The sequence below is a fragment of the Haliotis rubra genome, unplaced genomic scaffold, assembly GCF_003918875.1.
Source record: "Haliotis rubra isolate DU_JTF1 unplaced genomic scaffold, ASM391887v1 Scf182, whole genome shotgun sequence".
In the NCBI taxonomy this organism is placed as follows: domain Eukaryota; kingdom Metazoa; phylum Mollusca; class Gastropoda; order Lepetellida; family Haliotidae; genus Haliotis; species Haliotis rubra.
The window spans coordinates 348,740-362,038 of NW_025765803.1; the positions used below are offsets into that span (position 1 = coordinate 348,740).

Sequence of the window (13,299 nt, forward strand, 5' to 3'; positions counted from 1 at the left end):
TAGATATTTCAACCAAATTTGACCCCACACCATAGTTTTCTGTTAAATCCATGACTTGATCCTTTGTAAAGTGTGAATAGTATACATTGCTGGAATATTGCTATAAGCTAAAACCAACTCACACATTCACTATACATACATACTAACATTTGTATAGCGCCGATATCCAGTACAACTGCTCAAAGGCGCTTTTGTTTTCCCTCGATCATTGGATGTCCATCACAAAGGCACATCGTATTTTCAATCTCAACTCTCTGAGGATCATACAACTCTTTTTGCCCACTAGGCGCACTGAGTTAATGTGGCTTTCCAATCCTTACGAGGTACCCATTAACAGCTGGGTGGACTGGGACACATAGTCACAGTACTTCGTCCAAGTTTACTGCACGTTGATGTACCCGCAACTAGGTGTTTTGCACGTATTGGCAAGGGTACCATCTGGTCATCTACCAACGGATTCGTGGGTTCTTTTGAGTGCACAGGGTTGTGTGCTGTACACTAGGGGTCTGTGACAACACTGAAAGAATCTGCACACAAAGTTGACTCCAAGGTTTATTAACACCCGGTCACAGGTGAGCTCGATCCAGGCACCTCCAAGCTCGCTGGATTACTAGCCTGGCGCCTTAGACAGCGCGCCCACCGCCCATACTAAAGCATCACCACGACATAAAAGCATGGCACAGCTTGTTTTAATGGATGCGGCAATAGTTCGTCATTTCATGATCAATGCAATTTATATTTAATCACGTTTTATCACTTACAAATATGTTGACACATGATTGATGTTACTCGTTATTGACAACATGCCATCCAGAGAAGGTACCCAGTAACCTATGCTAGAGATGAGAGAAGCCGAAATGATCAAGTGGTCGAGGTCTATGAACTGGTTGTGTTCTCCTGCATGGTTCAAAATATCACTGCAGGGTCTTTATTGTTGTGACTGTTGTCAGTTTAGAATCTTAGATTCCACGAGCAACACGCCCATGGTTCATTGTATGGAGGGTTACAGGTGAATGAGTACTGATGTTGTGAGTGAAAGAGTGAGTGAGTGGGGGGGAGTGGAGTGGAGTTTTACGCCGCTTTAAGCAATATTCCAGCAACATCAGGGCGCGGGACCAAGATATGGGCTTCTCACGTTGTACAGATGTGGGGAATCGAACCCGGGTCTTCGGCGTGACGAGCGAACGCTTTAACCACAGGGTTCGGGGGTTCGGAGGTTCCAGGGTTCGGGGCTGCAGCTGCCTGGGTAACAGGTCCAAGGTGACACAGTCCAGGGTATACTTGAAGGGCTGCAGCTGCCTGGGTACTGCCTGGGTAACGGGTCCAAGGTGACACAGTCCAGGGTATACTTGAAGGGCTGCAGGTAAAGGGCCTGAGGTACAGACCTACTGTGGATGAAGGTTAGAGGTGTGAACATTCATGACGTCAGCCGGTTTGCCCATGTCGCAGTCCCAGTCAATGTTTGTCAAAGGCAGACAACACCTGATTGGCACATACTGCGTTGCCCGTGTCACATCCGGGAGTGCGTACATAATCAAGATATGTGTATGCAGCTAGCGACAGTTGCAGCACTGATGTCTACAATGAGAGGGTTGATCATTTTACTGGCAGCCATTGTAAGTGTTTGAGCTTGTTTTTCCCTCTGGTGGTGCATGCAATTGTATAACGCGTTGCGGCGGGTTGTGGTGTGGTGTGGTGTAAGAAACACTGGGTTGTGATGGCAGTTATATCGCACTGGGTGGCCATTGTTGTTTGTATCGATTTGTATGGGAAGTGGGTAGTATTTAAACAGTCGGAAAGTCGTTTACAGGGACGAAGCCAATTACCAATGCTGTAATGTGTCCCGTTGTTTCACGATATCCATATACAACGTACAGGTGCCTTAACATAAAAACATATAGAAGTCGTAAACAGTGTGACAGAACCATGAACTGAAGATCATGGGGGTCCTTGTACTATAGTTAACTCTGTGTGAATAGTTGAATATAGCTTCAGAGTCTCAGGCAATGTGGATATTGGTGATATGTTTACTGACTAAACTACAAATACAGGTTTGTCGTCTCACGTCAGTTAGGGTATGGCATCACCATGTGCTGTTGTATAATACAATGGATGAAATCAACAATCCTGCTATGAAAGGAACACGAGTTAAGCGGCATGCGTTACCCGTCACTCATAGTATTTTTCCAAGTGCTATTGCGCAGCATTTAAAGGAAACTAGGTCATATGCTCACTCGCCCGAGGCAAGTAAAGCTTCACTGTCGACGGTGAGGTGAGATCTGAAGATAGACGGATTCAGAGGGGGTGGGTGGGGTGCAGGGATGCTGTATTCGCCCCTGTGTTGTATTCGTCCCTGTCTGAGGGTCGTATTTTGTATTTTGTTATACGTCGTATAGGAAGTACACGTAAAATATCTAAAGCTATTTTCAGCTGTAATAATCATTAATTAAATTATACGAATTCGTCAATACAAGATAATTGTTATACATACACCAGAATCATTGTGTTTAGGGGCATGTCAGTATATGCTGGAGTTCACTGCTTAATTAATCATTTAAGTAGGTTAAGTAGTAAATACATTTTGAATGTATAAGGTTAAAACAATCGGACTTGCTGTGTTTTTGCATAAATGAGTGAGTGTGGTTTTACACTGCTTTTAGCAATCAGCTTTCAGCCACACCAGAAATAAGTTCATACAATTTACCGTCCTCCTGAGACGATATATTCAAAGTATATTACCTCTTACCACAGTTTTAATCGCAGAATATGTGTGAGTTTAATTTATGGCTATATTTGTCTACAATCACCATGGTCCCTAGTATGGTGACCTAGTTCCAGTTGTTGGCGATCTGTATATATAGTACTGTAAGCCCCCATGGTCCCTACTATGGTGACCTAGTTCCAGTTGCTGGTGATCTGTATATATAGTACTGTAAGCCCCCATGGTCCCTAGTATGGTGACCTAGTTCTAGTTGCTGGTGATCTATATATATAGTACTGTAAGTCCCCATGGTCCCTAGTATGGTGACCTAGTTCCAGTTGTTGGCGATCTGTATATATAGTACTGTAAGCCCCCATGGTCTCCAGTATGGTGACCTAGTTCCAGTTGTTGGCGATCTGTATATATAGTACTGTAAGCCCCCATGGTCCCCAGTATGGTGACCTAGTTCCAGTTGTTGGCGATCTGTATATATAGTACTGTAAGCCCCCATGGTCCCTAGTATGGTGACCTAGTTCCAGTTGCTGGTGATCTATATATATAGTACTGTAAGTCCCCATGGTCCCTAGTATGGTGACCTAGTTCCAGTTGCTGGTGATCTGTATATATAGGACTGTAAATCCCCATGGTCCCTAGTATGGTGACCTAGTTCCAGTTGCTGGCGATCTGTATATATAGTACTGTAAGCCCCCATGGTCCCTACTATGGTGACCTAGTTCCAGTTGCTGGTGATCTGTATATATAGTACTGTAGGATCCCATGGTCCCTAGTATGGTGACCTAGTTCCAGTTGTTGGCGATCTGTATATATAGTATTGTAAGCCCCCATGGTCCCTAGTATGGTGACCTAGTTCTAGTTGCTGGTGATCTATATATATAGTAATGTAAGTCCCCATGGTCCCTAGTATGGTGACCCAGTTCCAGTTGTTGGCGATCTATTTATATAGTACTGTAAGTTCCCATGGTCCCTAGTATGGTGATCTAGTTCCACTTGTTGGTGATCTGTATATATAGTACTGTAAGTCCCCATGGTCCCTAGTATGGGGACCTAGTTCCAGTTGCTGGTGATCTGTATATATAGTACTGTAGGACCCCATGGTCCCTAGTATGGTGACCTAGTTCCAGTTGTTGGCGATCTGTATATATAGTACTGTAAGCCCCCATGGTCCCTACTATGGTGACCTAGTTCCAGTTGCTGGTGATCTGTATATATAGTACTGTAGGATCCCATGGTCCCTAGTATGGTGACCTAGTTCCAGTTGTTTGCGATCTGTATATATAGTACTGTAAGCCCCCATGGTCCCTAGTATGGTGACCTAGTTCTAGTTGCTGGTGATCTATATATATAGTACTGTAAGTCCCCATGGTCCCTAGTGTGGTGACCCAGTTCCAGTTGCTGGTGATCCGTATATATAGTACTGTAAGTTCCCATGGTCCCTAGTATGGTGATCTAGTTCCACTTGTTGGTGATCTGTATATATAGTACTGTAAGTCCCCATGGTCCCTAGTATGGGGACCTAGTTCCAGTTGCTGGTGATCTGTATATATAGTACTGTAGGATCCCATGGTCCCTAGTATGGTGACCTAGTTCCAGTTGTTTGCGATCTGTATATATAGTACTGTAAGCCCCCATGGTCCCTAGTATGGTGACCTAGTTCCAGTTGTTGGCGATCTGTATATATAGTACTGTAAGCCCCCATGGTCCCCAGTATGGTGACCTAGTTCCAGTTGTTGGCGATCTGTATATATAGTACTGTAAGCCCCCATGGTCCCTAGTATGGTGACCTAGTTCCAGTTGCTGGTGATCTATATATATAGTACTGTAAGCCCCCATGGTCCCTAGTATGGTGACCTAGTTCCAGTTGCTGGTGATCTGTATATATAGGACTGTAAATCCCCATGGTCCCTAGTATGGTGACCTAGTTCCAGTTGCTGGCGATCTGTATATATAGTACTGTAAGCCCCCATGGTCCCTACTATGGTGACCTAGTTCCATTTGCTGGTGATCTGTATATATAGTACTGTAGGATCCCATGGTCCCTAGTATGGTGACCTAGTTCCAGTTGTTGGCGATCTGTATATATAGTACTGTAAGCCCCCATGGTCCCTAGTATGGTGACCTAGTTCTAGTTGCTGGTGATCTATATATATAGTACTGTAAGTCCCCATGGTCCCTAGTGTGGTGACCCAGTTCCAGTTGTTGGCGATCTATTTATATAGTACTGTAAGTTCCCATGGTCCCTAGTATGGTGATCTAGTTCCACTTGTTGGTGATCTGTATATATAGGACTGTAAGTCCCCATGGTCCCTAGTATGGTGACCTAGTTCCAGTTGCTGGTGATCTGTATATATAGTACTGTAAGTTCCCATGGTCCCTAGTATGGTGATCTAGTTCCACTTGTTGGTGATCTGTATATATAGTACTGTAAGTCCCCATGGTCCCTAGTATGGGGACCTAGTTCCAGTTGCTGGTGATCTGTATATATAGTACTGTAGGATCCCATGGTCCCTAGTATGGTGACCTAGTTCCAGTTGTTGGCGATCTGTATATATAGTACTGTAAGCCCCCATGGTCCCTAGTATGGTGACCTGGTTCTAGTTGCTGGTGATCTGTATATATAGTACTGTAAGTCACCATGGTCCCTAGTATATATGGTGACCTAGTTCCAGTTGCTGGTGATCTGTATATATAGTACTGTAAGTCCCAATGGTCCCTAGTATATATGGTGACCTAGTTCCAGTTGCTGGGGATCTGTATGTACAGTACTGTAAGTCACCATGGTCCCTACTATGGTGACCTAGTTCCAGTTGCTGGTGATCTGTATATATAGTACTGTAAGTCCCCATGGTCCCTAGTATATATGGTGACCTAGTTCCAGTTGCTGGGGATCTGTATGTACAGTACTGTAAGTCACCATGGTCCCTACTATGGTGACCTAGTTCCAGTTGCTGGCGATCTGTATATATAGTACTGTAAGTCACCATGGTCCCTAGTATGGTGACCTAGTTCCAGTTGCTGGTGATCTGTATATATAGTACTGTAAGTCACCATGGTCCCTAGTATATATGGTGACCTGGTTCTAGTTGCAGGTGATCTGTATATATAGTACTGTAAGTCACCATGGTCCCTAGTATATATGGTGACCTGGTTCTAGTTGCTGGTGATCAGTATATATAGTACTGTAAGTTTCCATGGTCCCTAGTATGGTGACCTAGTTCCAGTTGTTGGTGATCTGTATATATAGTACTGTAAGTTACCATGGTCCCTAGTATGGTGACCTAGTTCCAGTTGCTAGTGATCTGTATATATAGTACTGTAAGTTTCCATGGTCCCTAGTATGGTGACCTAGTTCGAGTTGTTGGTGATCTGTATATATAGTACTGTAAGTCACCATGGTCCCTAGTATGGTGACCTAGTTCCAGTTGCTGGCGATCTATACATATAGTACTGTAAGTCCCCATGGTCCCTAGTATGGTGATCTACCTTCTGTTGTTGGCGATCTATATATATAGTACTGTAAGTCTCCATGCTCCCTAGTTTGGTTACCTAGTATGGTGACCTAGTATGGTGACCTAGTATAGTGACCTAGTATGGTGACCTAGTATGGTGACCTAGTATGGTGACCTAGTATAGTGACCTAGTATGGTGACCTTGTATGGTGACCTAGTATGGTGACCTAGTATTGTGACCTAGTATGGTGACATAGTATGGTGACCTAGTATGGTGACCTAGTATGGTGACCTAGTATGGTGACCTAGTATAGTGACCTAGTATGGTGACCTAGTATAGTGACCTAGTATGGTGACCTAGTATGGTGACCTAGTATGGTGACCTAGTATGGTGACCTAGTATGGTGACATAGTTCCAGTTGCTGGGGATCTCCAGCCCTTTTCTCATATTGTTTTGTCCATAAAATTTGTACAATTTTACAGTTAAATGCTAGTTTCAATTCTTTTAATCTCTGGTAATCCAGTTATGTTTTTTATAATTTAATTGCGTTTATTATGAATTTACAGCTTTTAAATTCACGATATGGCTGAAATATTGCCGATGTTTTTTCAATATAAATTTAACTCACTCACTCATATATTGTACCGACGTGAGAAATCGAACCGGCTTTTCGGTTTCGAACCCAGTCTGATCTGGGGCATATGATATTATACCATCCTTGCATTTTGAGTATTTATTGATAGACAAATGAATAGCCTGCAATAATACGTTTAATCAGTTATCTGCTATTACTGTTATTAAGGTACCTATATCAACGTATAACAGGAGTCAGACATGTGACACACCCGTGAAGATCCAGGTTAGAACTGATCTTCAGTAAACCATGCTTGTCGACAGCATGAGCAGTGATCTACACAATTGCGAGCCTAACGGTACTGCGTCGTCAGGCTCGCAATTGTGTAGATCAATGCTCATGCTGTTGATCACTGGATTGTCGAACCAGACTCGATTGTTAACAAACCGGTGAAATATTAAACAATGAACAAAAAGAATGTCCTAGAGGTAGAACACGACATGAATGTGTGTCAGAGTAACTGAACCACAGTCTTGCGTAGTAATCGAAAACAACTACAGTTTTACAATGTAGTTTCAACTTAACGGACAGTTACTGTTAGTGCAAACACTATACAGGTTAGCCTGGTGGTTCATGTGTTTGTTCGCTGTCCCAAAGACACGGGTTCGATTCCACACATGAATACAATATTCATGTATTCACGAAGCCCATTCTCGCAGTAACCCACCCCACATATTCCCAGAATACTGAACATATTGATCCTGATTATACATTTTGAAAAATTGGTCTAATCATCAGGTGACTGCCGAGAGTACAAGATACCTACTTGGAACATCATGCAGTACGTCACGTGATTGTGGTACCGGCTCGTGCTGCAGGGACGCCAACAACATACTCCTCGACCCTTCACTCAAAAGTACGTATTAACCTGCATGTAATTACACTTACCTTGAAGTGATATTTCATTGAACATGAACATTATTACATTCTTTAAGTCACAGACTGGGACAGACACTATCCTTCATAAACCTCTAGTGACGTCATCCTATCGCTTTTATGGGTCTTTCTTTAGTAGAATAACGTCTTAGTGCAGACTTTAAAATTTCGCAATAAATGTCCCCTTCCAAAGAAGGTTCTCCTGTATTGTACTATCGTCACTCTGTTCCGAGAATATACTTTAGAAATTCCCCTGTTTTCTATACAATATTACAACAGAATCTACAGACTTTGCAGGAGATTTTGGCAATGGTGTAAAATAAACACCAGTGTTTCATTCATGTCATTGGGATCAAACCTTTAATTTTCAGCAACCTGGTGACAAAGCCAGTAAGACACATGGTCTATGACAGTTAACCAAAAGCCTTCTTAACAGATGTGTGCCAGCAAGAGATATTTTACGTCCGTTTCTTGAGGTCAACAGAAAGTGCCAAATGTTGTTCTCAGCGGTGAAGCTATGTTTCAGAAGATGTGTAACGAAAACGTGTTTAAACCAGAGGCAGAAGTTATTGTGACATGGATTTTGATCATGTAAAAAGAATCTTTGGATTTGGACCAGTAAAAGGTTATATTAAAACGCAACCGAGAAGTTGTTCTAAAGGCACCAAAAAGCTAGCCATCCGTTCGATCCAATGTCCATGGAAACACTAACGTACCAGTTATCGTGTCAAATACTTTTTCTGTTCCATCGATCAGTTGACTGTTTTTGTTGATCAGGCAGCCGTTGTAGAAAACGATCTGTGTCTGTGTTAGAGTATGGGAGTTACGTCATCCTAGCGCTAATATCACTTTGTATAGCAGCAGGCGCGGTGGGGAAACCTAGTGGTTAAAGCTTTCTCTCGTCATGCCGAAAGCCCGGGTTAGAGTCCCCACATGGTACAATGTGTGAAGCCCATTTCTGGTGTCCCCCACCGTGATGTTGCTGGAATATTGCTAAAAACGTCGTAAAACCACACTCTCTCATTGTACAATAGCAACCCCTGGTCTGTCAGATGAGGATGACCGGCTGTCTTTCATTGACGTTTTTATTCACATGGCACGTATGTGTTGATGTGTGGCTATTTGTGTGAGATGAGGCTTGTCACTGTTCTTGTAGATCATGACCTTGCTCCATCAACCAATAGGGGTACGTGTAAACCAGGATCAGCCCAGCTGAAGGAAGTGTGTAGCAGTGGATGCCAGTGTGCTCCAGGTGAGTTCGTGTGAGTCATTGTGAGTCGATTGTGTGACTTAGTGTGAGTCATTGTGAGTGGGCAGGGAGACTCAATATCACACCTTTATCAGGAAGGCGTACAGTCAGCAATATCACGCCTTTATCAGGAAGGCGTACAGTCAGCAATATCACACCTTTATCAGGAAGGCGTACAGTCAGCAATATCACACCTTTATCAGGTAGGCATATAGTCAGCAATATCACACCTTTATAAGGTAGGCATACAGTCAGCAATATCACACCTTTATCAGGAAGGCGTAAAGTCAGCAATATCAAACCTTTATCAGGGAGGCGTACAGTCAGCAATATCACACCTTTATCAGGAACACGTAGTCAGCAATATCAAAGGTGTATTAGAAGACGCATAGTCAGTAATATCGCAGCTGTATCAGGAACACGTACAGCCGGCAATACCACATTTTTATCAGGAAGACGGACAGTCCGCAATATCACAGCTGTATTAGGAGTGGGGTACAGTCGGCAATATCACAGCTGTATCAGTGAAACGTACAGCCGGCAATACTACAGCTGTATCAGGAAGACGGACAGTCCGCAATATCACAGCTGTATTAGGAGTGGGGTACAGTCGGCAGTATCACAGCTGTATCAGGAACACGTACAGTCGACAATATCACAGCTGTATTAGGAGTGGGGTACAGTCTGCAATATCACAGTTGTATCAGTGAAACGTACAGCCGGCAATACCACAGCTGTATCAGGAAGACGGACAGTCCGCAATATCACAGCTGTATTAGGAGTGGGGTACAGTCGGCATTATCACAGCTGTATCCGGAAGACGGACAGTCCGCAATATCACAGCTGTATTAGGAGTGGGGTACAGTCTGCAATATCACAGCTATATCAGAAGACGTACAGTCTGCAATATAACAGCTGTATCAGGAACACGTACAGTCGGCAGTATCACGGCTGTATCAAGAAAACGTATAGTCGGCAATATCACAGTTGTATCAGGAAGACGGACAGCTGGCAATATCACACCTGTATCAATAACACGTACAGTCGGCCATAACACACCTGTATCAATAACACGTACAGTCGGCAATATCACAGCCGTATCAGGAACACGTATAGTCAGCAATATCACACCTGTATCAATAACACATACAGTCGGCAATATCACAGCTGTATCAGGAAGACGGACAGTCCGCAATATCACAGCTGTATTAGTAGTGGGGTACAGTCGGCAATGTCACAGCTATATCAGAAGACGTAAGTCGGCAATACCACAGCTGTATCAGAAACACGTACCGTCTGCAGTAGCATAGCTGTATCAGGAAGACGTACAGTCTGCAATATCACAGCTGTATCAGAAGACGTAAGTCGGCAATACCACAGCTGTATCAGAAACACGTACCGTCAATATCGCAGCTGTATCAGTATCACAGCTGTATCAGCTGGAAGACGTACAGTCTGCAATATCACAGCTGCAATATATCAGGAACAACACGTACAGTCTGCAATATCACAGCTGTATCAGGAACACGTACAGTCTGCAATATCACAGCTTTATCAGGAACACGTACAGTCGGCAATATCACAGCTGTATCAGGAACACGTACATTCGGCAATATCACAGCTGTATCAATAACACGTACAGTCGGCAGTATCACAGCTGTATCAATAACACTTACTGTCGGCCACACCACAGCTGTATCAATAACACGTACAGTCAGCCACACCACAACTGTATCAATAACACTTACAGTCGGCCATAACACGACAGCTGTATCAGGAACACGTACAGTCGGCAAATCACAGCTGTATCAGAAGACATTCAATCAGCAATATCACAACTGTTTCAGAAGATGTACAATCAGCAATATTACAGCATTAACATGTCCGGCTGATTTCCTCAACATCAAATCTGAACCAGAAAGACGTGCAATCGCCATTATCACTGAATTATTATGTCGACCTGTAAACAGCAATATTAGATCTGTACTAAGTGACATACATCCAGTAATCACACAGCTGCATCACTTCGAAAATAACTGTGGTGATGTCATATAAAATACTATCAATGTTCTAGAAGGTTATAGTGATTTGTGTTTCAAAAGAATGTTTAGTCCTTTGTAATACTTAAGATTAGACACTGGTTATCAATGCACCTTCAGATGTTATATCGGTGTCACCAATGCTAGTGTTCAAGCCTCTATTCTTTGTTGCAGGGTTGGTCTGTTACACGCCAATCACTGGCGTCTGCTGTCCCTCCGACCGCTGTGAGACACAGGAGTATGTGGACAAGATGAAGAAATACTGGAATAACTGCGCCCCACCCATGTGCTTTTTTCCAGCTCGAAAATAAATCCCAATGATAAAAGCTGTGCTGCACTTATTTCAATTTATTTCTTGGCCATGGTATATTTTAAATGATAAAAGGTGTGGAGAGTGGTGAGCAACGCGGACAGAGTTTCTGATTTCGCAACATCCACAACAGCGTGTAAACGACCTTGGCCTAACAGGATGGTTCCGGACAGAAGTGCAGTTGCTTCTGCTCAGTGCCTCATGCTTGTCTTGAGTGCCTCACGTCTGTCCCCAGTGCATTATGCTTTTCCACAGGGAATCCAGTATTTCATGCTTGTTCCCAGTAAATCTGGCTCCTGGTTCCTCATGCTTGTCTCCTGTGCATCATCCTTACAGTTAGTACCTCATGCGTGTCTCCTGTGCATCACCCTTAAAGCTAGTACCTCATGCTTGTCTCCCGTGCCTCATCCTTACAGCTAGTACCTCATGCTTGTCTCCTGTGCCTCATCCTTACAGCTAGTACCTCATGCGTGTCTCCTATGCATCATTCTTACAGCTAGTACCTCATGCTTGTCTCCTGTGCCTCATCCTTACAGCTAGTACCTCATGCGTGTCTCCTATGCATCATTCTTACAGCTAGTACCTCATGCTTGTCTCCTGTATATCATCCTTACAGCTAGAACCTCATGCGTGTCTCCTATGCATCATCCTTACAGCTAGTACCTCATGCTTGTCTCCTGTGCATCATCCTTACAGCTAGTACCTGACGCGTGTCTCCTGTGCATCATCCTTACAGCTAGTACCTCATGCTTGTCTCCTGTGCATCATCCTTACAGCTAGTACCTGACGCGTGTCTCCTGTGCATCATCCTTACAGCTAGTACCTCATGCGTCTCTCCTGTGTATCATCCTTACAGCTAGTACCTCATGCGTGTCTACTGTGCATCATCCTTACAGCTAGTACCTCATCTGTGTCTCCTGTGTATCATCCTTACAGCTAGAACCTCATGCTTGTCTCCTGTGCATCATCCTTACAGCTCGTACCTCATGCGTGTCTCCTGTGCATCATCCTTACAGCTAGTGCCTCATGCGTGTCTCCTGTGCCTCATCCTTACAGCTAGTACCGCATGCGTGTCTCCTATGCATCATCCTTAGAGCTAGTACCTCATGCTTGTCTCCTGTGCCTCATCCTTACAGCTAGTACCTCATGCGTGTCTCCTGTGCATCATCTTTACAGCTAGTACCTCATGCGTGTCTCCTGTGCATCATCCTTACAGTTAGTACCTCATGCGTGTCTCCTGTGCATCATCCTTAGAGCTAATGCCTCATGCTTGTCTCCTGTGCCTCATCCTTACAGTTAGTACCTCATGCGTGTCTCCTGTGCATCACCCTTAAAGCTAGTACCTCATGCTTGTCTCCCGTGCCTCATCCTTACAGCTAGTACCTCATGCTTGTCTCCTGTGCCTCATCCTTACAGCTAGTACCTCATGCGTGTCTCCTATGCATCATTCTTACAGCTAGTACCTCATGCTTGTCTCCTGTGCCTCATCCTTACAGCTAGTACCTCATGCGTGTCTCCTATGCATCATTCTTACAGCTAGTACCTCATGCTTGTCTCCTGTATATCATCCTTACAGCTAGAACCTCATGCGTGTCTCCTATGCATCATCCTTACAGCTAGTACCTCATGCTTGTCTCCTGTGCATCATCCTTACAGCTAGTACCTGACGCGTGTCTCCTGTGCATCATCTTTACAGCTAGTACCTCATGCTTGTCTCCTGTGCATCATCCTTACAGCTAGTACCTGACGCGTGTCTCCTGTGCATCATCCTTACAGCTAGTACCTCATGCGTGTCTCCTGTGTATCATCCTTACAGCTAGTACCTCATGCGTGTCTACTGTGCATCATCCTTACAGCTAGTACCTCATCTGTGTCTCCTGTGTATCATCCTTACAGCTAGAACCTCATGCTTGTCTCCTGTGCATCATCCTTACAGCTAGTACCTGATGCGTGTCTCCTGTGCATCATCCTTACAGCTAGTGCCTCATGCGTGTCTCCTGTGCCTCATCCTTACAGCTAGTA

At 44.0% G+C, this 13,299-nt stretch overlaps 1 protein-coding gene across 1 annotated transcript; it reads left to right on the plus strand.

Annotated features, from left to right (window-relative positions):
* Positions 1-1,462: 1,462 nt before the first annotated feature.
* On the plus strand, positions 1,463-11,295 carry LOC124273573. The gene is made up of 4 exons (XM_046708857.1): positions 1,463-1,616; positions 7,542-7,659; positions 8,836-8,931; positions 11,142-11,295. The coding sequence occupies exons 1-4, from the start codon at positions 1,542-1,544 to the stop codon at positions 11,276-11,278; spliced, it is 426 nt and encodes a 141-aa protein (XP_046564813.1). The 5' UTR covers positions 1,463-1,541; the 3' UTR covers positions 11,279-11,295.
* The last annotated feature ends 2,004 nt before the right edge of the window (positions 11,296-13,299 follow it).